Here is a 21,678-nt window from a genome sequence, read left to right on the forward strand (position 1 = left end):
CAGGTTTGGGTGGGAAGGAGAAAGGGAAGGGAAGGTGGATTACTGGAGGAGGGAGGGACATGCCCATCCTCACGAGAGCAGCCATTCAAATGACTCCAGAAATCTTAGCATTTATAAAAACTGGCAGATTTATTCCGCAGGGGCCCATTTCCAAGAAGCTAAAGGTGAAGGTGAGAGAGGAGAGGTTTCCTCCCCTATTCCTTTCCCCCTCATCTTGTTTCTCCCCAGGGGGTAAAAATGGCCTGGACCCCAAAACCTACCCAAATAAAAAACCAAAAAACTGAGGTTCCAAAAAGTTACAGCATCTTAATTCCTCATAGAAAAGGGGAAGGAGCCAGAGGGAAGGGAGGAAGGTCCCTGGGGTAGGGGGAGGCACCCCCAGCCTGGTGGGACAACCCTCCTTACACAGCTGTCCCAAATGGGACAAGCCAGGGGCACAGCATTTAAAAACTCCCACACCCCATTTTATCAAAACCAAAGAGAAAAAAAAATTTCCTCCCCCCCACAAACCTAAATATATATATATATACTTTTTTTCTTAAAAAACAAAACTTCAAAGGCATTAAGCGTTAAAGTCAATCTACAACAAGGGAATGTGAAATTCCCTCCTTCCTTCCCCCTTACTGTGGGGTTACTTGGTACATCCCCAGCAGAGGAACCAGCCCCAAGGGGATGGCAGAGGGGAAGGACCAAAGGGAACAAAGGGTGGGGGCTTCCCCAGCCAATCAGCAGCCAGTATGGGTGTGGGCGTGGTGCTGGGGAAGCCACACCCCCTTGGAATTTTCCAAGTGACATAGGGAGTGGGGAAGATGCATTCCTGTGTAGTCTTCAGCCAATTCCAAGTCAAGTCGAGGCAGGGAAAGCAGGGTGACAGGCGGAGGGGGTGTGCGGAAAGGAGAAATTGGATTTTCTGGGGCCCTGTGGTCAGGGGGCACCCCGCTTCCTCAGCTCCTGGACAAAGGCTGGAAGGAAACAGTGGGCAGAGGTCAGGGGCAGAGCCTCTTCCCTTTCGCCCTTCCAAAACAAGGACTTGCCAAGGGACACCATGCCTCCAAAATAAATAAATGTTTAAAAAGAAAAAGAAATACCTCACCTTCAATTATTTCCTCTTTTACTTTCTGCAGTTCCTTCCTCACCTCTTCCAGAAGCTCCTGAAAATAGTGGGGGTACAACCAATGAGGAAGAGTACCTGGACTTGCAGAAGTGAATCCCCTGTTTCTTAATGACTGAGGGGCCAGAGGAAGGAGGGTACCCCATATCACACACACCATGACATCACTGGCCAGGCCACAAAGTGACTGAGATTTCTAGGGGAGAATTCTGGATCTTCTGAGCCAGAAAGAAAAGTACTGGAGAACATCCAGTACCAGGGCTGGCAAATAAGACATTCCAGTCTCCTGCCAACTCTGGTTGGTGATAAATGTCTGCGGCCAGTGTGCTGAAAAGGATTCTGGATACTCCTCAGGAATGAGTGCAGTGATAGATTAGTAAGGTCTGTCATAGGCATTGGACAAGGCGGTTATGGGGTCTGTCATCCCTGACGTGATCCAATTTGTTCAGTTCTCAGACTGGGAAGCTGAGGGTTCCAAGGCCTTTTCTAGAATCACATAGCAGGTCAGTGTCAGAGTCTAGACCCAGATCTCCTTTCTATCCCCTGAGCCTCACCCCCCAGTCCCTTCCCCTACCTGTTTCACCCTCTCCAGGTCTGACTCGTCACTGGAGCTAGGCGTGGGGGGGTGGGCCTCGGAAGTGGTCACTGAAGAAGATGACTTCATCCTGGGAGAGGCAGTGTGGTGTGGGGCAGAAATAAGGTTAGAGAGAGGGCCTGCCTCCCATTTCAGGGGTCACACTGTGTTCCTCCCTACAAATTTGGCAAGTCCAACTCTTTCTGCGGGGGGGACCCCAGTACTGATGGCCCACCTTGGCAAGGTTGTGCTGTTCTTCTCCCAGGGTCTCCGCACAGATTCTGAGGGACAGACAATAAGTCAAAAAGATCAGGAATAAGGAATGCCCTGCCTCAGCCTTTCTTCCTGAGCCTCATCAGCCCCCGTTCAAAGAACCATCTCAGGAGACTACAATCCCCAGAATTATCTGTACAGACTCTCCCATGAAGGTGTGCTATATATAAGAGGGCATCCTGGGACTTGTAGTTCCTGTGACTAGACTGGGCTCTCACTCACCACTGTGGGCTGGGACTCTGGCGTCTGACTCCTCCTGCTGGTGGGAAATAAAACTGTCATGAGCCAGACACGGCCATTCTGCTCCTTTTCTTCCTCCACCTTCAAACACAGCCAATCCCTATCACAGCCCCCACCCCAATATTCCTACTCTAATGGTACATCCTAAGGTGTATAAGGCAGGAAGGGTCCCTAACTCACATTGGCAGATTCATCCTTGGCGGGTTTCTCCCCAACTTGCGTGGCTTTCCTTCTGCGAGAGAGAGAGGCAAAAACAGATGGCTTCAGTCCTCTCTCAGCTACTCAACAGTTCCCTTCCCCAGAGTTCTGGAAAAGTGGGCACTAGGGTGCAGACTCCTGGAATTCGTCAAGGCTAAGCAAATTTTAATTTTCGAAGTTAAAGAGGGTGGGTTTAGGATCCCTGCATTTGGGAATCACAAAATTCTAAGGGCAGAGTCCCCAGCTTCTGAGGCGGGGTCACCTAAGGTCCTAGAATTCTGGGTTCCAGAACATTCCAGAGGCTACCTAGAGGGGTTGCAAACCTCAGCCATCTCAGGAGAATGCAGTCCCCATCATTATATCTCAAACCTGGCTATCAAAGGATGAACTTTCACCCAAAGAAACAAACTAAGCAGGAATCTGAGCCTTCCCCAAACCTGGTCCTACTGAACCGGAATCTCCAGGTGATAACTGCTGGGCTGAGGGGTTTGTTTTGAGAGCTTTCCGCAACCATTGAGAGTTCTGGGCTCAGGCTCACCTCCGGGCCAGCATGGCGTTCATCTCTTCCATGAGGCCCCCACCCGTGCTTCGACTACTCTCAGCTTTGGGGGCCACAGGCCCCGCTGAAGCCTCTTCCTGCTGGAGAAATTACAGAGAAGAGGGGGCTTTAAAGGCGGGCCTCCCAGCCCTCTTGTGAGGCTCCCAGGCAACTCTGGCCTCATTCCATTATTATATCAGACCTGTCACCCCATACCCACTGCACCTGCCCCTCACCTTGCTAACTTTCCTGAGTTTGGCACCGGCAATGGCTGAGGCCAGGCTGGGGGCCCCGGTCCCTCCACCACTGGGGCCTTGTGCTGTGGGGAGAGGGGGTGCCGGGGGTGGGCCTCCCCCTGCTCCCTGCGGGGCGGCCGAGACCCCTGAGGAGGAGAGACCAGGGGGTGGGGGTGGACCCGGAGGAGGGGGAGGTCCTGGGGGCGGTGGTGGTCCCCCAGCTGGGGGAGCAGGCGGGCCTCCTGTAAGAAACACAAAACAGGAGAGGTACTAAGAGAGAAGCTTCATTCTTTGTTGTCCAGCTGGCCCACCCCTTCCTCTGGGGCAGTCCCCGACCCCTGAGGCCATTTGAGCAATCACCTGCGTTGGAGGCTCTGCGCTCCCGCTCCATGAGCTCTGACTGCTGCTGCCTGGGAAGGGAGGGCAAGTGGCTATCACTCAGGGCCCCCAGATGGCCAGCAACCTCCGGGATTGCCCCTTAAAGGTGTCCGGCAGGGCTGGTTCCTAAGCCCCACTCATATCCTCCATCCCCCAGGGGCCCAGGAAAGGGCTGGAGGGTGGGGTGGTGAGGGCAGGGACAGGGCGAGACCAGGATGTGAGCGGATCTAGTCATCAGACCATCAAGAATCACAAAACACCCAAGATCCTTTAAACAACCCAGTTCTGGACTCGGGGAGTCCAGAGGACTGGGATTTGAAGGGTTAGAAGGTTCTGTAACTCTGGGCATCAGGAGTTTTTCAAACTCCAAGTGGGGGAGGGTGGTTCTTAAAGATGTGGATTTCTAGTCCCCTGGGAGTTGGAACATTCTGAAAATTGAAAGTTGGAGAGGTCTGAACTCTAGGCATCAGGGGTTCTGGAACCACGGAGAACTCTGGCCAGGGGAGGGTTCTCCACCCAGGGACCGGCCGCACCTTTTCTGCTGCTCCGTCTCCTCTGGGGAGGGGCCGTTCTGGGCAGACCAGGTGGGAGGCACTGTAGGTGCTGGTGGGGGCGGGGGCCCACCTCCTGGAAGCGAGAGTAAAGGCTAGTGAGTCACACGGAAGCCAGCCTCACCCCTTGGCACGTTCCAGAGGGGCCTCCGGGTACCCTGTGAGCAGGGTTGGCACCCGCTTCCCCTGACTGAGCTGACAGGCGGTGGGCACTGGAAGGATACCCAGATCACAGGCAGGAGAGCGAAGGCCCAGAGAAGGGGGTCACCCACCCCAAGGCCTGCAGATGGGAATTGGCAGGGACAAGACTTGAATTCAGGCAGATTCCAGAATCCAGGCTCTTAACGCCCAGTCACAGCTGCTCAGACCCCCTACCTGAGAGCTCAGAAGAGGCTGACAGTCCCCTCCTCACCCACCCTCAGGCCTCTGGCTCCCATGTATTTCCTGGGCTTCAGACTGCCACTGAAGTTGCTCTTGGAAGCAAACGCCTCCACCGTTTGACAACTGGCGAACCTAGACGCACAGCCGTCACCTAAAACCATTGCTCCTCAAAGCGCTCTTTATGGATTGGTAAACTTTGGCATCATCAGGGAGCTTGTTGGAAACACAGAGGCTCCGGCCTTGGCCCACCTACCTGATTCAGAATCTGCATTTTTTCCTAGATGACTCGCAGGCACATTCCAGTTTAAGAAATACCAACTGGAAGTTTTTTCTTAACATTGTGGCTTGAAAACTAACTGACAATGACGTCAGTCAGTCTAATGGTTACCTGGAGAAAGGGCACAGGAAACCTCCCGGAGGCCTGAAATATTTCTATCTTGATCTGGGAGGCGGTCACACAGGAGTGTGCAAGTGTAAAAATTCATGGAGCAAAATGGGCTCTCAGGAACTGTGCGTTTTACATGTGGGTGCACTTGGGGCAAAGAGGAGCCCACAAAATTGGGTTGGCCAAAAAAATCCATCGGGGTTTCTCCATAACATCGGAAAAACCTAAATGAGCTTTCTGGCTGGCCCAGTAATTCTCCATAGCAGCAGTGAATGAGCCCTGTTTTCAGATGAGTAAACTGAGGCCAAGTGGTAAAGGGGCGGCCCCAGGCCCCACGGCAGGGCTCAATGGTCCCCTCCGCCCGCTGTCGCTAACCTTCCAAGGCCTCTAGGGCACTGGCCATGCCGTTGGCAAACTGCGTGGCATCCTCCTTGCTGCCAAAGTTGAGGCCCCAGACCTGCCGGGCGTCGCGCCACTGGTGGAAGTTGGGGGTGGCCTGGTTATACTTGACACCCCGGACGATGGCACAGTTGATGACCACCTGGTGGGGTGGAGGGGGAAGAAGTGGGTGAGGGGTGGTGAGGCCCCACAGGCAGATGGGGAGAGGAGGAGGGGAGCCTCACCTGCTGGTCCGGCTGCATCTTCCGGCCAACCACCCGGAAGGAGTTGGCGGTGGGGTTGTGATAGATCTGGACGCGGCTGAAGGCCTGGGGGCCCGTGCCGGCGGGCAGCCAGCGCTTGTTGCTGTCATCGTAGAGCATCACCGTGGCCCGGCTGGTACACACAACCGTCTCGCTGCAGAGAGGTGGGCGGGGGAAAGGCAGAGAGGCCAGTTAGCTGTGGGGAGCCTGGCATCCTCCCCTCAAGGGCCGGTCACCTTCTCGTCCCCCTGGGAGATTCGAAGACACAAAGACAGTGTGCCAGGAAGAGGGACCCACGGAGAGGAAGACAGACCGAGAGAGAGGGCTGAGGACAGGCCCTCAGAGAGACCCAGACAGGGAGACTGGAGGAGAAAAAGACAGGTGGGGCGGCGAAAGACAGACTGGGAGAGACAGACAAATAGACAAACCGGGGGATGTGAGACAGACAAGGAAAGAGACAGACAGTCAAATGGGAAGCAAGAGACAGGAAGAGGAAGAGTCAGATCGGCTGGAAGAGACAGACATACAGACTGATGATGGGGGGAGAGAGGTAAGAAACAGGGTCAGATTGTTACAGGGGAGATGGACTGAAAGGAGTAACGGGGAGAAGAGAGGCAAAGGCAGAGAGCAGAGAAAGAGGCCGATGGAGAAGGATCGAGATGGACAGAGAGAGAGAGATGTGGCATGAGAGCTGGAGGAGGGGGCCTGGGAGAAGCGGACGCAAGGGACAGAGCAGGTATCCTGGGCAGCACTGGGAACAAGCCCCTGCCCGACGCCCTTGGAGCCTCAGTTTCCCTGTCTCTGCCAGGAGTCTTGGACCTTCCCTCCCCCACTCTCCACTGTGGAAGAGGAAGCTGAGGCTCAGGGAGGTGAAGGGTGAGGCTTGCAGCAAGTTGGGGACCGATGCAAGATCCCAGGCTCTTCCCCTTCCTGCTGCCCACCCCATCCATCCGGCTCCACCCGCCCTCCCCTGCCCCCTGGCGCCAATGGCCATCAGCAGACACTCCCTGCTCTGTGTCAGGCAGTGACCAGACAGCCCCGGCCCCACCCTCCAGAGCAGGAGAGCATCGCAAGGGATTGTCCTGTCCGCACATGGTGATAATCCAAGACCAGGCCTAAGGTTGCCCAGAAGGAGGGCCTGCCCCAGCCTTTGGATCAGAGAAGACTTCCTGGAGGAGGTGACATCTGACTTAGCTCTACGGGGCCGAGGGGCGGGGGAGGGCTCAGTAAACTGGCTCAGGGTTCAGGATCTGATATCCACAGATGTAGGTTCAAATCCTCACTGGGCCACCTACACCATGTGACTCAGGTTAGCAACCTTCCCATAGAAGTCATCTTCTTTGCCTGCAAACTGGGGAAATGACAGACCCCACCACCCAGGGCAGTGGGAGAAGTAAATGAGTCTGGGCATGTAGAGTGCTTGGCGTGGTGCCTGGCATGAGTGCTGAGTAACTGTCAGCATCCCTTCCCAGGCGCTCTGAACAGGCACCAAGGGGCCCTCCTCCACCCCTCACCAGTCCTTCTGGGAAGGTTCAATGCCCTCCTCTCTCAGTGGGGAAACTCAGGCTCCCAGAGAGGAAGTGACTTGGCCAAGGTCACCCACCAACCAGGGGGAAGCACTAGTCCCTGCCCGGCCCCACCCCCCACCGGACTTTTTCCTGGTAAGAGGAAGTTGGTGGTCGGAGGTTTCCGGGGAGAGAAATTATACCCTGCAATGGCTCTGTCTCTGCCAGGGCTGGGGGCTGGAGCGTGACAGTGACACTATAAAAGACAAGGCAGGGAAAGCCCCCTCAGCTGACCCAGATCTGAGGTCTTAGGCCAGGGAGGTAAGCCCCCAGGTTTACATAATTAGGGGGCCTCCCTCTTATCAGGCACTTCAACCAAGCCCTTTCTCCGGAGTCTCTCATTTTATTCTCACGGCAGCTCTTCTAGGTGGGCTATTTCATCTTCATTCTGCAAGGACTGCAAACAGTGGCACAGAGAGGTTGCGTGACTCACCCATGGTCACACAGCTAGTAGGTAGCAGAGCAAGGATCTGAACCCAGGCCACCTGGCCGCCAAATCCATTGTCTTCACCACCGGGGACTATGTGGGCCCTACCCAAACACAAGGTGCTGGTTCTAGACAAGCACAGCCTCAGGGGCTGTTTCTGGCTTCCACTGCCCTGGGCAGGGCAGGGTTAAGGCCTCGCCCACACCTGCCACCCACACCCAGGGCAGACTCTGGCCAAGTGCCCAGGGCCTTTGTTGCTACCCCACCCTGGCTGCCCTTTGCTCTTTCCAAGAGCCCCTGCCCCGCTCAGTCTCTGGACTAGCCTGAGCACTGGGTGTTTGCTGAGTGACCCTGGACTGGTCTTGTCCCTCTCCAAGCCACGGTGTCCCCATTCCAGCAAAAGGATCCTGTTAAAACACAAGTCAGATCGTGTCTCTCCTCTTCTTGGAAGCTCCCCTGGCAGCTCTCAGCAGAATTTTTATTCTGGGCAAGTTTTCTCTGGGGTCTTCCTGATCTGTATGATCTCTGATCTCCCCTCGACCAGCCCCACCAGCCGTTCTAGCCCCCATTTCAACATGCCAGACACATTCCCACCTCAGGGTTGTGCTCTCGTTCTCCCTCAACCTGGATTTTCACCTCCTTCGGGTCGCTGCTTAGCCATCACCTCTTCCGAGAAGCCCTCCCGGACTACCCTACCTGGAAAAGCTCTCACTGCATGAACCATGTTTCATAACACCCAATTCCTGTCTGACAGGGCCCTCTCTGTCTCCCCCACCAAAATGTCAGGACCACAAGGGCAGGGATTTTTGTCCTTTCTGTTCACTACTGTGTTGTCAGAACCTAGACTCGTGCCTAGAACCTAGCAGGTATCCAGGAGTTGTTAAATTAGCCATCTATAAAACAAGGAAAGTTTTTTTTTTTTTTTTTAACAGCCCCTGACATGTATTGGTTAATCTGTGTCTCAGACACCATTCCAGGTACTGAGCTCCAGCTGCCACAGTGAACCTTGCAGTGACTTCAGTGCACACCTTTTTTCCAGACAAGGAACTGCGGCCACAGAGGGGTGAAGACAGTCATCCCAGGTCACACAGCAAACGAGCAGAGGGGCTCATATTTGAACCCAAGTCCTGATCTTCCCCACCCCCAATGTTCTTAACCTCATTTAAAGATGAGGAAACAGCTAAGCTGGTTTTTTTTTTCTTTTAAGGCAAGGTATAAAGTGGTGTGAGAGGTTTTTGAAAAAAAAAAAAAAGGTGGGGAGGATATAAATACCTCTGCACCCAGAGTGGTGAAAAGCAGAGGTTGCTTCTCAGGGGACTAGCCTCCTCTGCTCGCCTCTGAGGCACTGGGGCACCAGGGGTCTGAAGAGGGAGGCAGGAAATGGACAGTTCACACTGTTTACCCACTTGACTTGCTTGATTATGTCTTTTCTTTTTGCATTGTTTTACCATTGGCTGGTATTACCTATAAAAAATTAATTCATTCCTTAAGTACAAAGAAGCCTCCAATAAACCACCTATAAACCAGACAAAAAGCTAGATCGGAAAAATCTCACAGCCAGCAAGCCGGGAGTGAGATGCAAATGAGGTCTGCTTAATTCCAGTGGTCTCTGGGGGCTTCCCTGGTGGCTCAGACGGTAAAGAATCTGCCTGCAATGCAGGAAACACGGGTTCAATCCCTGGGTCGGGAAGATCCCCTGGAGAAGGGCATGGCTACCCACTCCAGTATTCCTGCCTGGGAAATCCCATGACAGAGGAGCCCACCAGGCTCCTTATGACCATGGGGTCACAAAGAGTCAGACACAATTGAGCGACTAACACTTTCAACTCGACACTGGGGTCTCACAGCCTCAATTTGACATGAGACAGCCTGAATCCCCAGTCAGCCCAGAACTCTCCCACAAGCCATCCCATTCTGGAAATCTCCAGTATGTGGTTGGTAAAGGAGGATTGAAATCACTCCCTTGCTGCATGGCTTCACCTCTCTGAGCCTCACTTTCCAGCCCTGGAAATCATAACTCACTGGGGTTTGGTAAGGATTGAAAGAGATAAGAAAAGCCTTAAGTGCAGGACCTGGAATTTGGCACAGGACCAAAAGGGAGAGCTTCCCTGAGGGCTCAGAGAGTAAAGAATCTGCCTGCAATGCAGGAGTCACAGGAGATGTGGGTTTGATCCCTGGGTTGGGAAGATCTCCTGGAGAAGGAAATGGCAACCCGCTCCAATATTCTTGCCTGGAGAATCCCATGGACAGAGGACCCTGGCAGGCTACAGTCCAAAGGGTCACAAAGAGTCAGACTCGAGTGACTAAGCACACACACAGCATACAAGGGAGCCAAGAAGCAATACAGGAAGGAGAGAGCTTCTCATCATGGGAGGCAATCAAGCATAGTCACTCTGGTTTACTGAAACTTTCCTGTTGAGAGGTTTGCCCTTCCTTCTACCCCTTCATCTGATAGCCCCTTAAATTGTAATCCACCCCACAAAGACCCAGGTATACACAGCCTTTCCAAACTACAAATCTTTGAAGCAACCCTGGATAGAAACACAGGTTTAGGGTCTTCGGGGCTTGTATGGGTTCACTCTAGTTCCTCCTTCCTGACAGGCCTCAGTTCCCCATAAGTGAACAGGAAGGTAACTGGGTTCCTTCTTGCTTATCAGCATTATCTTCAGTGTTTGTACAGTAAAAGCACGTTACTTGATTTTTTTTCTAAGGCCACTAAAAGCTTGATTTTGCTTTTCTCTAAGAGTATAATAGTCTGGAAAGAGGCCTGGGATCATATTCAGACTTGCCTACCTCCAAACTAACTTTAATAGGTAATCTGCTTAATTCCTCTGTGCCTCAATTTTCCCACCTGGGAAAGGGGGACGATCATAATAGTATCAATCTCTTAGAATTGCCCTGAGGATTAATTTGAATCAGGCACCTAGTACAGTGCCTGGCACAAAGGAGTTGCTTGATCAAATGGTCTCTCATTATTAAAAACAATAATAAATGAACCAAATTCTTCTAGAGTCTCCTCTGCCCTAAGAGCCTCAGACCTCTGCCCCACTTCCCAGAATTCCAGCACAGAGTCCCGGACACAGCAGACACTCAACAAATATTTGTCAAACTGAGGGGAAAAAAAAAGAACTGTAATTTTCCATCTTAACAGCCTCTCTCCCAACTGTCCCCAAGACCGTCTCCAGCCTAACCAGCCAGAAATCAGAGGATCCCAGTGCCCTCCCATCCCTCAACACTGCTTAGAAATTTCTGAGGGATCTTGGGCCAGGCCTTTCTCTCTTAGAGCATCCCTCAGTTTCCCCAGCAGCCCCTAGACAGGGCCGCGGGTCTTTTTGAATCATAGCTGTCCTGGGAGAAGGGGCAGAGCCCAAGAAGGCCAGTGTGGCCATCAGCAGAGAAGACCCTTCAGGAGATGGGAATAACCCTCTGGTGGGACAGGCATCAGCTAACTTCTGCCCACCCCCCAGGAGATAAAGGTTTGGTCATGGCTCGCAGTAGCAGGGGGCCTTGTGGGAGGGCCAGGGCCTCTGGGACTGGGGGAGGCGGGGGCGGGAGGCTGGCCCAGACATTGCTCCTGCCCTTTTACGGTCTCAGTGAGTGAGGCAGCACTAACTCGGACATCCGCCATCCGCCTTCCACCGTGCCTGGGACCGGAAACGCGGGGGGGGGGCAAGGGGCGGGGCTGGGGGGCAGTGGGAGAGGAGAGTCCCCCGGGAAGAAGGTGAAGGATGAGGGCCTGACTCCCCCAAACTGCCCTCTCTGCCGGGCAGACCTTTTAGAGATGTTTCTATAATGGGGGAAAGGGTAGGCAGGAAGTCTTGTGGGTGTCTGTGGGTGCCCCCATCGCTCCAAATTTTCCAACAATCCCTTTTCAGCAGAAGGAACAAATGTGGGAGAGGGGATTCTCTCAGGACCACAAAAAGGAATGCCACCCAGATGTCAAAGGGCAGGGAATGTGGCGGATGGGAGAGGATGTGGCCCCAGGGGGTTAATCCCCAGCTGCCCCCCAGGGGCCTCCCCCTCAAGCTGGGGGCTTTGGAGCAGGAAATCTGAGAGAGTAGAGGAAGGGAGATAGTATTGTCCGGCTCAGGCCTCAAGGGAGAGATTATGGGGGGCCGGGGAGGATGGGAGAGTGAGGGGGGAGGGCCAGTCGGGTCCCCCAGTCCGCACCGGCCCCGCCCTCGCCCTCAGGTGAGCCCAGGAGTTTTGAGAGAGGCTCCGGGAAAAACAAAATCCCTGGGTCCCTTGGGCCCCCCCACCCAGGATTAAATTCCTGGGAAGATATCTGGAACTCTCTGGGAAGCCTGAGTCCCAGGGGGAGAGGGCTATGACCTTGAGGCTTTCCAACGCCCCCTCCTCCAACCGCTCAACTCCGGACGGGTGGGGAAGGGGGGGAGGTGTTGAGAGAAGAGGGAGGCGCCGTGGTGGGGAAAGCAGCCGGCCCACGGCGCTCTCAGCTCGCCCCACCCCCCACACACACACCAGCTGTCTCGACAGGTGAGTCAGTTAGACAAAGGCCCCCCTTCCCCCAGCTGCCGCGCCCCCTCCCTCTCCAGGGCCGCGCAGGTGGGGGAGAGGGACCGCCCTTCGGGCCGGGGCCGAGGAGGCGCCCTCGGCACAGAGCGCTTGCTCCCTCCTCGGCACAGCTTGTTTTAAGCACATTGTGGGTGGGGAGCGGCGAGGAACGGGAGTCCCAACCAGACCCTCCAGGCTGCGTCTGGGTCCCTGGATCCGTCCACATCAACCTCCTTCACAGGGGGATGAACCGCCCAAATTTAAGGGTTAAGTACCCCCGAAGTTAATGAGCAAAGTCTCTTGTGGGAAGAATTTCCAGCGCCATGTATAGGGGGACCCCGAAAACCAAGCTCTACGTCTCAATCTCTCTTCCAGGTCCCAGGGGACCCCCAAACCGGCTCCCAATAATCCTTCTCAGGGCCCGGTTGAGAGTTGGGGGCAGTCTTGAGTCCCGCCTAACCCCTAGCCTCTCTGCGGGGATTATTTGCCAACTTGGAGGTTCTCTGAAAAGTCTTAAAAATTTCGGGAGTCCTCGGAGCGCCCCCAAACCTAACGACTCCCAGGAGAATCTCACACCACCCAGAGCCTTGAGAGTCAAGGGGAAGTGTTCAGTGTTTGGAGCTCGTCCAAGGGGGCTCGGCCTCAAATCCGAGGCTCCCAGTGCCCAGTCCCCAAATTCCAACCGGGACCAAGCTGGGGGGAGGAGGGGACAAAGGCAGGGCGGCAGGAGCCCGCGCCGGCCAGGGAACGGTCTGGAGGCAGTTGGAGGCTCACCTCATGGCTGCTCGGCGCGCGGGAGGAGCGCCCACGGGCTAGGTGCTCCCGGGGCGCCCCTGGCTCGGGGTTCAGAGGTTCAGCGCTGGCTCTAGGTTCTGCTCAGTCTCCCCCAGGGTCCCGCCCCATAGAGTCCGGTTTCCTGGGGGGGAACGTGGACAGGGCCGGGGCGGGTCCTCGGGCGCCTCTTCCTCTGGGGTTCTGCTCGCGGGGTCCGTGCGGCAGAAAGAGGGTGCGGCGTCCCCTCCCCGGCGCGCCCCCTCGGCCGGCGGCAGCTACAATGTTACTCTTACTACTGTACTTCTCTTTGCTACATTTCGTTCCAAAATTCCACTCCCCGCACCCACAATGCCCTGCGCCTTAAAGGGGCCGCGGACACCTTAAGGCGATGGGGTTGAGGGGGGTTGGTGGAGGGCGCTTAAAAGGGCAACGCGGAACCTTCGACTTCCGCTATTTCCCTCTTCCCCAACGTTTTTGCACAGCGATGCACTCTGGGGGTCGCCCCCAAATTAGAGGGGAAGCTTCATAGAGGGGAAGGGATCCTTCCTTGACCCTGACTTCTCTCCCAGGACGGAAATTCTTAGGGGAATATCAGTGGGGGCACAGTTTCTTCTCACCCTCCTCATCGACTTTTTTTCACTTCTTTACATTCTACTCAATTTAGGGGGCGAGGAGGGCCCTCGGGTCAAGCATAGATTTTCTCAGATTTTCTCCCTTAAATCCTACCTTCGGGACCCCTTCCCCAACGTCTCCATCCTCCCCCAATTTATGAGGGGTCACTAAGCGGTGATCCACCTCCTCGCCGAGGAGGGGGATGGGTGGGGAGGGGGCCCACCTCTCTCGTTGCCCCCCCACCCCCGCCCGCCCAGTGAAGGTGAGGAGGAAGTGGGCCGAGGGGGCGCGGCCGGCCGCTGACTCACAACCGCAGGGTGTGTGTGGGGGGGTGGGGGTGGTGCAGCGGTGGACCTGGGTGGGAATGGGACTCCCGATCTCTGTGTGAATAAGGCCCCTGGTCCCCTACCCACGCACGCCCCGCCGTGACTCAGTTTCGCGTGCGGAGGATGGTGGGATCTTGCAGCAATCCGAGGGCACGGAGGTGGAGCACCCTCCCTCTGCCGACTCCTGCGAGCCCCCTCCCCCACGCGCCAGGTTCAGGCTGAGTCCCTACACCCTCCCGGGCTTCCGCAACAGGACCCGCAGACTCCACCCCCACGTGACGCCAGCAATATGACCACGCCCCTCCCGTAGAGCGCCACCTGGCCTAGGGGGCAGTCGTCTGGGAAATCAGTTGGAAGTTTAGAAATGGATAAACTGAGGTCTGGAGGCAGGGAATAAATCTGGGCTAGAGCCCTCTTGCCTGAACCACCAGGACTCCAGTGGTGTATGAGTGTAAAACAGTTCTCAGGGCCTAGTTGACTAGGTGAGGGAATCAAGCTTTCTACCTTTTTCCAAAAGGAGCGATACCCTGATCTCCTTTACCTCATTCTTCTAGGCCAGTCTCTGACATTAATTCTTCTCTGAAGAACTGAGTAATCCTCTCCCCTTCTCTGCCCCACACTGGAACCCTGATCCACTGCAGGTTATAATTGTTTCTCGGTGTGTCTCCTCAGGCTGTGAGTCGTTTGGGGACAGAAGTAGACTTGAGAACCCCAGTTCTTTGTGACCATGGACAAGTCCTTTCTTCTCTCTGGGCCTCAGCTTTCCCATCTGTGAGATAGGAAAGTGATGCTTCTGTGTGCAACTTGTACTATACTCAGCAAATTTTTCGATAAAGATCCAAATAGGGACTTCCCCGGTGGTCCAGTGGCTCAGACCACGTGCAGGGGGCCCCGGTTGTAGTTCTGGTCAGGGAACTAGATCGCACGTGCTGCAGCTAAGACCCAGAGCAGCCAAATAAATAAAGTCCAAATAGTGAATATTTTAGGTATATTAGACATAGGGCCTCTTGTATATATTTTTTTACAATCCTTTAAAAATGTAAAAATCATTGTTGGCTCAAGTGCTGCACAAAACAGGTGGCAAGACCCCTGCACTAGAGAAACTCTTGCATGTGTACACAGGAGTCTGATCAAGAATCTTTATGGCAGCAGCAATGTAACGGTAAGAAACTGGAAACAACCTAAATATCCATCAAGAGGATGATGGGTGTTGAAACCATTCCACATCTCTTGTCTGAAGTGCTGAGAGGCAGCTAAAAAGAAGGAGGTGTGTGCAAGTGTCATGAGAGAAGGCTCCAACACGTTATTGAGTAAAAGGAAACAAATTACCAAATTATACATAGGGTATGAATAAAAATCAAGGAAACACTTTAAGGTGCCATATATGTGTGTGTACTTGCCCAATAGGTCTCAAAAAGTCCATTCCAAACTCCTTGCAGGGATTACCAATAGGACAGCAAAAGACGTCATGGAGATTTTCATGATCATAATCTCAAGCCTCATCTCGAAAATGCCAAGTTCGGGACTTCCCTGGTGGTCCAGTGGTAAAGAATCCAGCTGCCAATGCGGGGGGATGGGAAGAGTTTGATCCCTGGTTGGGGAAGATTTCCACATGCCCTCAGGGCAATTGCGCCCATGTGCCACAACTACTGAGCCTAGCGCTCTGGAGCCTCTGAGCTCAACTGCTGAGCCCATATGCCTCAACTACTGAAGCCAGTGTGCCCTAGATTTCGAGCTCCCGCAACAACAGAAGCCCTCCATCACTGCTGGCAACTAGAGGAAGCCCATGGGCAGCAATGAAGACCCAGTGCGAACAAAATTTTAAAAAAGAAAAAAAACGTCAAGTTCAATCTTTCCTCTAGTCTTTCACACTAGCTGTTCCTTCTGCCCCAGGACACCCTTCCCTGGGGTTTTTGCTTGGCTGACTTGTTGTCTGTTAGGTTTCTACTCAGCTGTCCCCTCCTCAGAGGTCTTCACGGACACCCCTGTCTAAAGCGACCATCCCTAGGTGGAAAATGGAGGGACTATGGGTGGGGACTTGTCATTGCGTGCCATTTTGTGCCCTGTGAATTTCAAACCAAGTGAACTTATTACCCATAGATAGCAACGTAAAAAACCAACATAGCTCCCCTAGACATTTTCTTAATCACATCCCCCATTTCCTTTTTTTTTTTAAGACCCTTGTCAGTGTCTGAGATAACCTTATTATGGGTTCCCTTGTTTGCTGTTCCCCCACCCCACCCCACCCCCCACCCCTCCCCCCACCCCACCCCCCACACCTCCCCCCACACCAGGAGGTTCCAGGAGGAGGAACTTCAGTGGGTCTGCCAGGCTGATGGCCATGAGCAGGGCCTTTTGCCCACAGCAGGTGCCCCATACATATTTGCCAAATGACTGAGCAAATAATGCATATGGGTTTTTTTTTTTGCCACAAGAAAAATATATTTTGAATTATGTAATTAAAATTTAATCATAAAAACTTTCCCCAACCTCCCTGCCAAACAGATGAAAAATAGGAAGCGAAGAGAAGTTTATTGAACTGGGTGTTTTTCAGGGTCCAGTCAGCTCTAATTATTAGACATTTGGTTTTGGGGTTTGGATTTTTTCTTTTTTTTTTGGTCTAGCTGGTGGATGGAATTTCCCCTCTCTCATAAGACGTCTTATGAGAGGGAAGTAGGAGAAAGGGAAATAAACATTCTGGGGTTCCTCCATCAGCTTCTCTTCCTTCCACTGGTCTGCATAACTGGGGAAGGGGAGTTCTCTTCCTTAATTCTGCTGAGGTCCCAGCTGGCAGCTGCTGCTGCTGCTAAGTCGCTTCAGTCATGTCCGACTCTGTGAGACCCCATAGACCGCAGCCCACCAGGCTCCCCCATCCCTGGGATTCTCTAGGCAAGAACACTGCTGGCAGAAGGGTCCTCAAAGGATGACAGCTGTTAAGCCTCCAAGTGCAAGGCAGAGCCTGAATGGGCGCCAGTGGGTTCCTCAGCCCCGTTCTGACCCTTGTGTAAAAACAAAATGTGGAAGACGGTGAATAGGAACCCCTTCTTGCCTCTCAGTATTTACTCCTTGGTGTTCTGAATGCTCCGCTCCTATTTTTTCCTTTGAGGAAACAACATTCCTTATCTCATCAACCCCTCTGTTTTAGGGCAAGTGGACTCCAAGGCCGGGCACTAAGGGATGGGCCTGTGACCCCAGCCTGGCCAATCAGAGACATGGAGACTGGTCGGCTGCCCTACTGGGAAACACATGCTCTCCCGACTGGGGATGTTAGGTTCCTGGGATGTGAGCATGGAGCAGCAACTCTCTACCACCTCATGTGGAGACCCTGCCAGGGAATGAAGCCAATTTAGAGAAAATAAAACTAACCGCATGACATCATTTGACAACTGGATGCAGTCATGCCTTAAGTCCCTGAACTCTTTCAATTACACGGACCAGTAAATTCTCTGCTTTGTCTTCGCAGTTTGAATGAGGTTTCTGTCACTCACAAATCAAAAGAATCCTTACGAAGTTCTCTTTTCTGCTGCTAAGAAATTATCCATACCGCCCGCCAAAGAGTAATAAATAACCCAGCTCCCTTCTCTGCCCTGCAAAGGCCTTCCAGTTTCCTTTCTCACATTTCCTCCCAGACGTCCACCCCATACCTTAGTTTATATGGCTTCACCCACCACCTCCTTGGACATCTCCAAATAAACTTTGTGACCCCATGAACTGTAGTCCACCAGGCTCCTCTGTCCATGAAATTCTCCAGGCAAGAGTACTAGAATGGATAGCCATTCCCTTCTCCAGGGGATCTTCCCGACCCAGGGATCGAACCCAAGTCCCCTGCATTGCAGGCAGATTCTTTACTGTCTGAACCACTAGGGAAGCCCCCCAAATAGGGTATCTGGACCCAATCCACAACCTCTCTCCTCTAAGATCTAGACCACCCTCAGAGATGTCCTGGTGGTCTCCGCAATGCAGTCAGGTTGGTCATCAGTGTTCCGTGAATTTTTCTGCCTTATTCCTGGATGGAGGGGGTGGTGCTTGGGATGATGGCCCTTCACGGAGCAGTGTTGTTGTTGTTCAGTCGCTAAGTCGTGTCCGACTCTTTGTGACCCCGTGGGCTGCAGCAGGCAAGACTTCCACGTCCTTCACTATCTCGTGGAGTTTGCTCAAACTCATGTCCATTGAGTCAGTGATGCTATCCAACCATCTCATCTTCTGTTGCCCCCTTCTCCTCCTGCCCTCAATCTTTCCCAACATCAGGGTCTTTTCCAATGATGGAGCAAAGTCAGGGGCATATTTCTTGGGAAGCACAATCTCTTCTCCTCTGCTTCTGCTTCCGATCCCTCCCACTCCCCCCCATCACAATTCTTCAGGACAAGGTGTGAGAATTTATTAATATATTGGGCAAATCCACTCTGGCTGCAATTTCCCCATCACTTAAAGGAGTGAGGTGGGGGCCTGAATTACATGCTTCTATGAGAAACGTTCAAGAATACAGGGTCCTTACCACCCAGTGCTGTCCTGAGGCCTGGCAGAACTGAGAATAAGCTTCAGCGATGACTGTGGCCCTAGAGAGCAAAGGAAGGCCTTCAGCAGGGCATCCTCCTCCTGCCAGCAACTCTCCCATTCCAACCTACCCCACCCCAACTCACTTGCAGTAGAGCCCTCCCCCAGGAGGTAAATCCGGGATGTCCTCAGAGGCCAGAGTCTTGAAAACTGTGTTCAAGCTGGGGGGCCCCGAGGCAGAGGCACACAGCTCTGAGAAAGAGACAAGAATTGTGGGGGTGCTCGGCTGGCTGACCACCCCTTCTGTTGGACTCCAACACCGCTCACCTGCAACTCTGCGTCCCAGGGCTGCATTGAGCAGTACCTCCTTCCTGATGGCCTCCTCACAAGGTCTGGGAGCCCCCGGAAAGCAGACCAGGAGGCAGGTCATGTTGTCCAGGCTGCCCTGGAGAAGGTGGAGAAAAGAGAGCCTGGTGGAACACTCGTGAGGGCCCCAGCACAGGGCTCTATGCCTTGGGCAGCAGTTCCCCAAATTCCCCTTGTTCTAGTGCCCCTTTCCCAATCTGGTTATGCGCATTTCTCGAAAGTCCCCCCCTTCTGCCACTCTAAAGCAAGCCTCTCACAAAGACCAATTGCTTAGGCCACGCCCTCTCTCACTGTCCTAGCCCCACCCTATCAAGGAGAACCACTTTGGTCACCTGATGCGAAGAGCTGACTCATTGGAAAAGACCCTGATGCTGGGAAAGATTGAGGGCAGGAGAAGGGGGCGACAGAGGATGAGATGGTTGGATGGCATCACTGACTCAACGGACATGAGTTTGAGCAAACTCTGGGCGATGGTGAAGGACAGGGAAGCCTGGTGTGCTGCCGTTCATAGGGTCGCAGAGTTGGACATGACTGAGCAACAGTAAGGACAACTTCTCTTTTCCAAAGCTCCTCGCACTTTGCTGTTTAGCTGCTCTTCCTTCTGCCACTAACCACACCTCAGTACCCACCTCTAGGCCTAAGCATTTGTGCCTAGCCGCTTCAGTCGTTTCCGATTCTTTGCGACTCTATGGACTGTGGCCTACCAGGCTCTTCTGTTCGTGGAATTTTCCCGGCAAGAATACTAGAGTGGGTTGGCATTTCCTACTTCAGGGGATCTTCCCAACCCAGAGATCGAAACTGCGTCTCCTCCATCTCCTACATTGCAGGTGGATTCTTTACCACTGAACCACCCAGGAAGCCCTAAGAGCTGTCCCATTCCAAAAGACCACGCCCTTTCTCTTAAATCCTACCTGCGTTATCTATCCATCCCATCTTGTCTCCTGTCTTCCCTTAGTCTCCGCTCTCTGCATCTTTTGGCCCTGCCCCGTTCCTGCAGGCCCCGCCCCCTACTGGAGTCCCACCCATCCTCTAGTTTTACTTTTGCCTCTCTATCAAGTTCCTCTTCCCTAAGTCCTTAGGTTCTTCCCTCAAAGATCTCAAGCCCCGCCCCCAGGACCTTGCAAAGACATGTGTCCAACAGCTGCGCGCAGAGAAGCTCTGGGGCCAAGCCCACACAGAGGCGCGATGCCACCAGTCCCGCCAGGGCAGACCCGGACATCGCGTCCCACACGCCATCAGAAGCCAGGAGCATGAACTCGTCCTCGGCTTGCCGTGCCAGGGCGGTCACCTCAGGCTCCGCGGAAACGAGTTGCTGTTCTGGGGGCCTTCCCGGAGCCTCTTTGTAGGCAAAGTCTCCCAGTGCTCTGGACACTGCCAAAGAGCCCTCGAGGCGCCGACGGCTGATGGTGCCGCCCGCGTCATGGATGCGCTCACGTTCCCGGGGACGGAGGGGCCGATGGTCCTCAGTGCTGAAGGCCACGGCGCCGGCGCGACTCAGCACCGCGCGGGAGTCACCGCAGTGCGCCAGGTACAGAAAGCGCGGGGAAACCAGTAACGCCACAGCGGTGGAGCCCCCCGGCTCACCGCGGGGCCAGAGCGCACGCAGGCGCGCGTCTGCGCTCAGAAAGGCGCGGCGCAGTGCTTCGCACACGCCCTGGGGCTCGCTGGGCGCCGGGCCCAGCGCCTCGAGCACTTGGCCCGGCAGGTGGCGCGCGCCGAAGAGGGCGGCTCTTGCCCCGCCGTGGCCGTCTAGGACTGCGAAGAAAGCCCAGCCCGGGGGCAGCCCGGGTAGCGCCAGCCAAGCGCAATGAGCGTCCTCCATGTGTGCGCGCCAGCCCTGCACTGCGCTAGCCCCGAAGCGCAGACCCCACGCCGCCGCCGCACCCCCGTGCGGCCGCTGGGCGCAACGCGGCGCGTCTAGGAGGGACTGAGGCCTGTCGGGAGACCTGCATCCCTCCTCTTCTTCCTCTACCTCCTCTTCCTTGCGGGCTGGCCAAAGGAGACGTTCCAGCAGGCGGGCAAGGGCCGCCATCCTTCGGCTTGGGGATCAGGAAGGCTCCACCCTCTGCACCTGCTAACCATCCCCGCCCCACCCGCTCACTAATCCCCTGCCTTGTAACATTTTAAACCACCTAAATCTCCTTCCTATGCCCTTGACTTGCACTCAAGTCACTAGAAAGGGTTGAACTCTTAGGGCTTCCCTCTTCCGCATCTTCAAAGCGAGGCTTCGGGTTTGGATCAGTGAAAAATGACGATAGTGCAAAGCTAGCACTGACCATAGCTACACACAATTTTACATCATCATCTCCAGTTTACCGAAGAGGAAACCGAGTCACAGAAGTTAAACAGTGTTACTGGGAAACGATTTCTAGAATCAGTATTCTCAACACAACACTCGGCTTCGGGTACCCAGCCCAGCCCTGCTCTGTCCAATCTTCTCCCATATCAGTGGTCCCATCCCGGGTTTCAAAAGCTTTCAATCCTTAACTTTGTTATTTCGACTTCTCGCTCTCGGTCTAGTCCCCGGGTTTCAGTCGCTTCTCTTCCAGGTCCCGCCCATCCATTCATACATACAGTGGCTCCAAATATTTGCTATCCCGACTGGACTCTAGCTCCGCCTCTTAGCTACAGGCCCAGCCCCCTCACTCCAGATTGCGCTCACCTTCTGGGCCACACCATCTCCCTTGTTTGTTCTGCCCTATTCCCCCTAGGCCACGCCTCTAGCTCCTCTGTCTCGGACTGACTCCGCCCAACTCTGAATATTTCTAAATTAGCTTAAGGCCCTTCAAGTCTGAGCTCCTCCCCTTGTCTCAAAAGTTTCAGAGTAGTTTCTTCCCGCACCCTTTCCCACTCCCACTGAGATTCTAAGCTCATACCTTTACCTCCCAGGGGTAGAATCTTTGTACCCTCACTTCATTGACACCTCTAGCTCCAGCAGAACCCGGTCTGAGTTCCACGCCTCCATCCTCTCCGCCTAGGCTCCTGTATCCTTATCTCGCTGAGCCCCTCACCCCACTCTCGGCCCCTCTTCGCTCCCACTAAAGGCCCCCCCTCTTCTCGCTAGACCCCGCCCTTCAGACCGCCTTCCACGAC

General features: G+C 54.3%; 2 protein-coding genes across 9 annotated transcripts; both read right to left on the reverse strand.

Annotated features, from left to right (window-relative positions):
• Window positions 1-104: 104 nt before the first annotated feature.
• Window positions 105-13,086, reverse strand: VASP (vasodilator stimulated phosphoprotein). Of its 4 annotated transcripts, none has more exons than XM_081515692.1 (13): window positions 12,788-13,086; window positions 5,489-5,660; window positions 5,241-5,406; window positions 4,082-4,175; window positions 3,531-3,580; window positions 3,171-3,412; window positions 2,935-3,032; window positions 2,379-2,430; window positions 2,181-2,214; window positions 1,921-1,966; window positions 1,686-1,776; window positions 1,094-1,151; window positions 105-962 (listed from the first exon to the last, which is right to left on the reverse strand). In XM_081515692.1, the coding sequence occupies exons 1-13, from the start codon at window positions 12,790-12,792 to the stop codon at window positions 925-927; spliced, it is 1,146 nt and encodes a 381-aa protein (XP_081371818.1). In that variant the 5' UTR covers window positions 12,793-13,086; the 3' UTR covers window positions 105-924. The 4 variants fall into 4 exon arrangements, with proteins under 4 accessions (XP_081371818.1, XP_081371817.1, XP_081371816.1 ...); XM_081515691.1 differs by having other exon boundaries at window positions 2,181-2,217; XM_081515690.1 differs by having other exon boundaries at window positions 2,935-3,035.
• A 3,083-nt stretch (window positions 13,087-16,169) lies between these two features.
• On the reverse strand, window positions 16,170-21,657 carry PPM1N (protein phosphatase, Mg2+/Mn2+ dependent 1N (putative)). 5 transcript variants are annotated; one of them, XM_081515686.1, is made up of 5 exons: window positions 21,462-21,657; window positions 18,547-18,664; window positions 18,366-18,471; window positions 18,221-18,281; window positions 16,170-16,724 (listed from the first exon to the last, which is right to left on the reverse strand). In XM_081515686.1, exons 2-5 carry the CDS (start codon window positions 18,647-18,649, stop codon window positions 16,659-16,661), a joined length of 336 nt encoding a protein of 111 aa, XP_081371812.1. In that variant the 5' UTR covers window positions 18,650-18,664; window positions 21,462-21,657; the 3' UTR covers window positions 16,170-16,658. The 5 variants fall into 5 exon arrangements, with proteins under 5 accessions (XP_081371812.1, XP_081371813.1, XP_081371814.1 ...); XM_081515687.1 differs by lacking the exon at window positions 21,462-21,657 and adding an exon at window positions 21,248-21,279; XM_081515688.1 differs by lacking the exon at window positions 21,462-21,657 and adding an exon at window positions 21,074-21,143.
• Between the last annotated feature and the right edge of the window lie 21 nt (window positions 21,658-21,678).

This window comes from Giraffa tippelskirchi, chromosome 7 (genome assembly GCF_054371585.1).
Source record: "Giraffa tippelskirchi isolate mGirTip1 chromosome 7, T2T-mGirTip1v1.2.pri, whole genome shotgun sequence".
Lineage (NCBI taxonomy): Eukaryota > Metazoa > Chordata > Mammalia > Artiodactyla > Giraffidae > Giraffa > Giraffa tippelskirchi.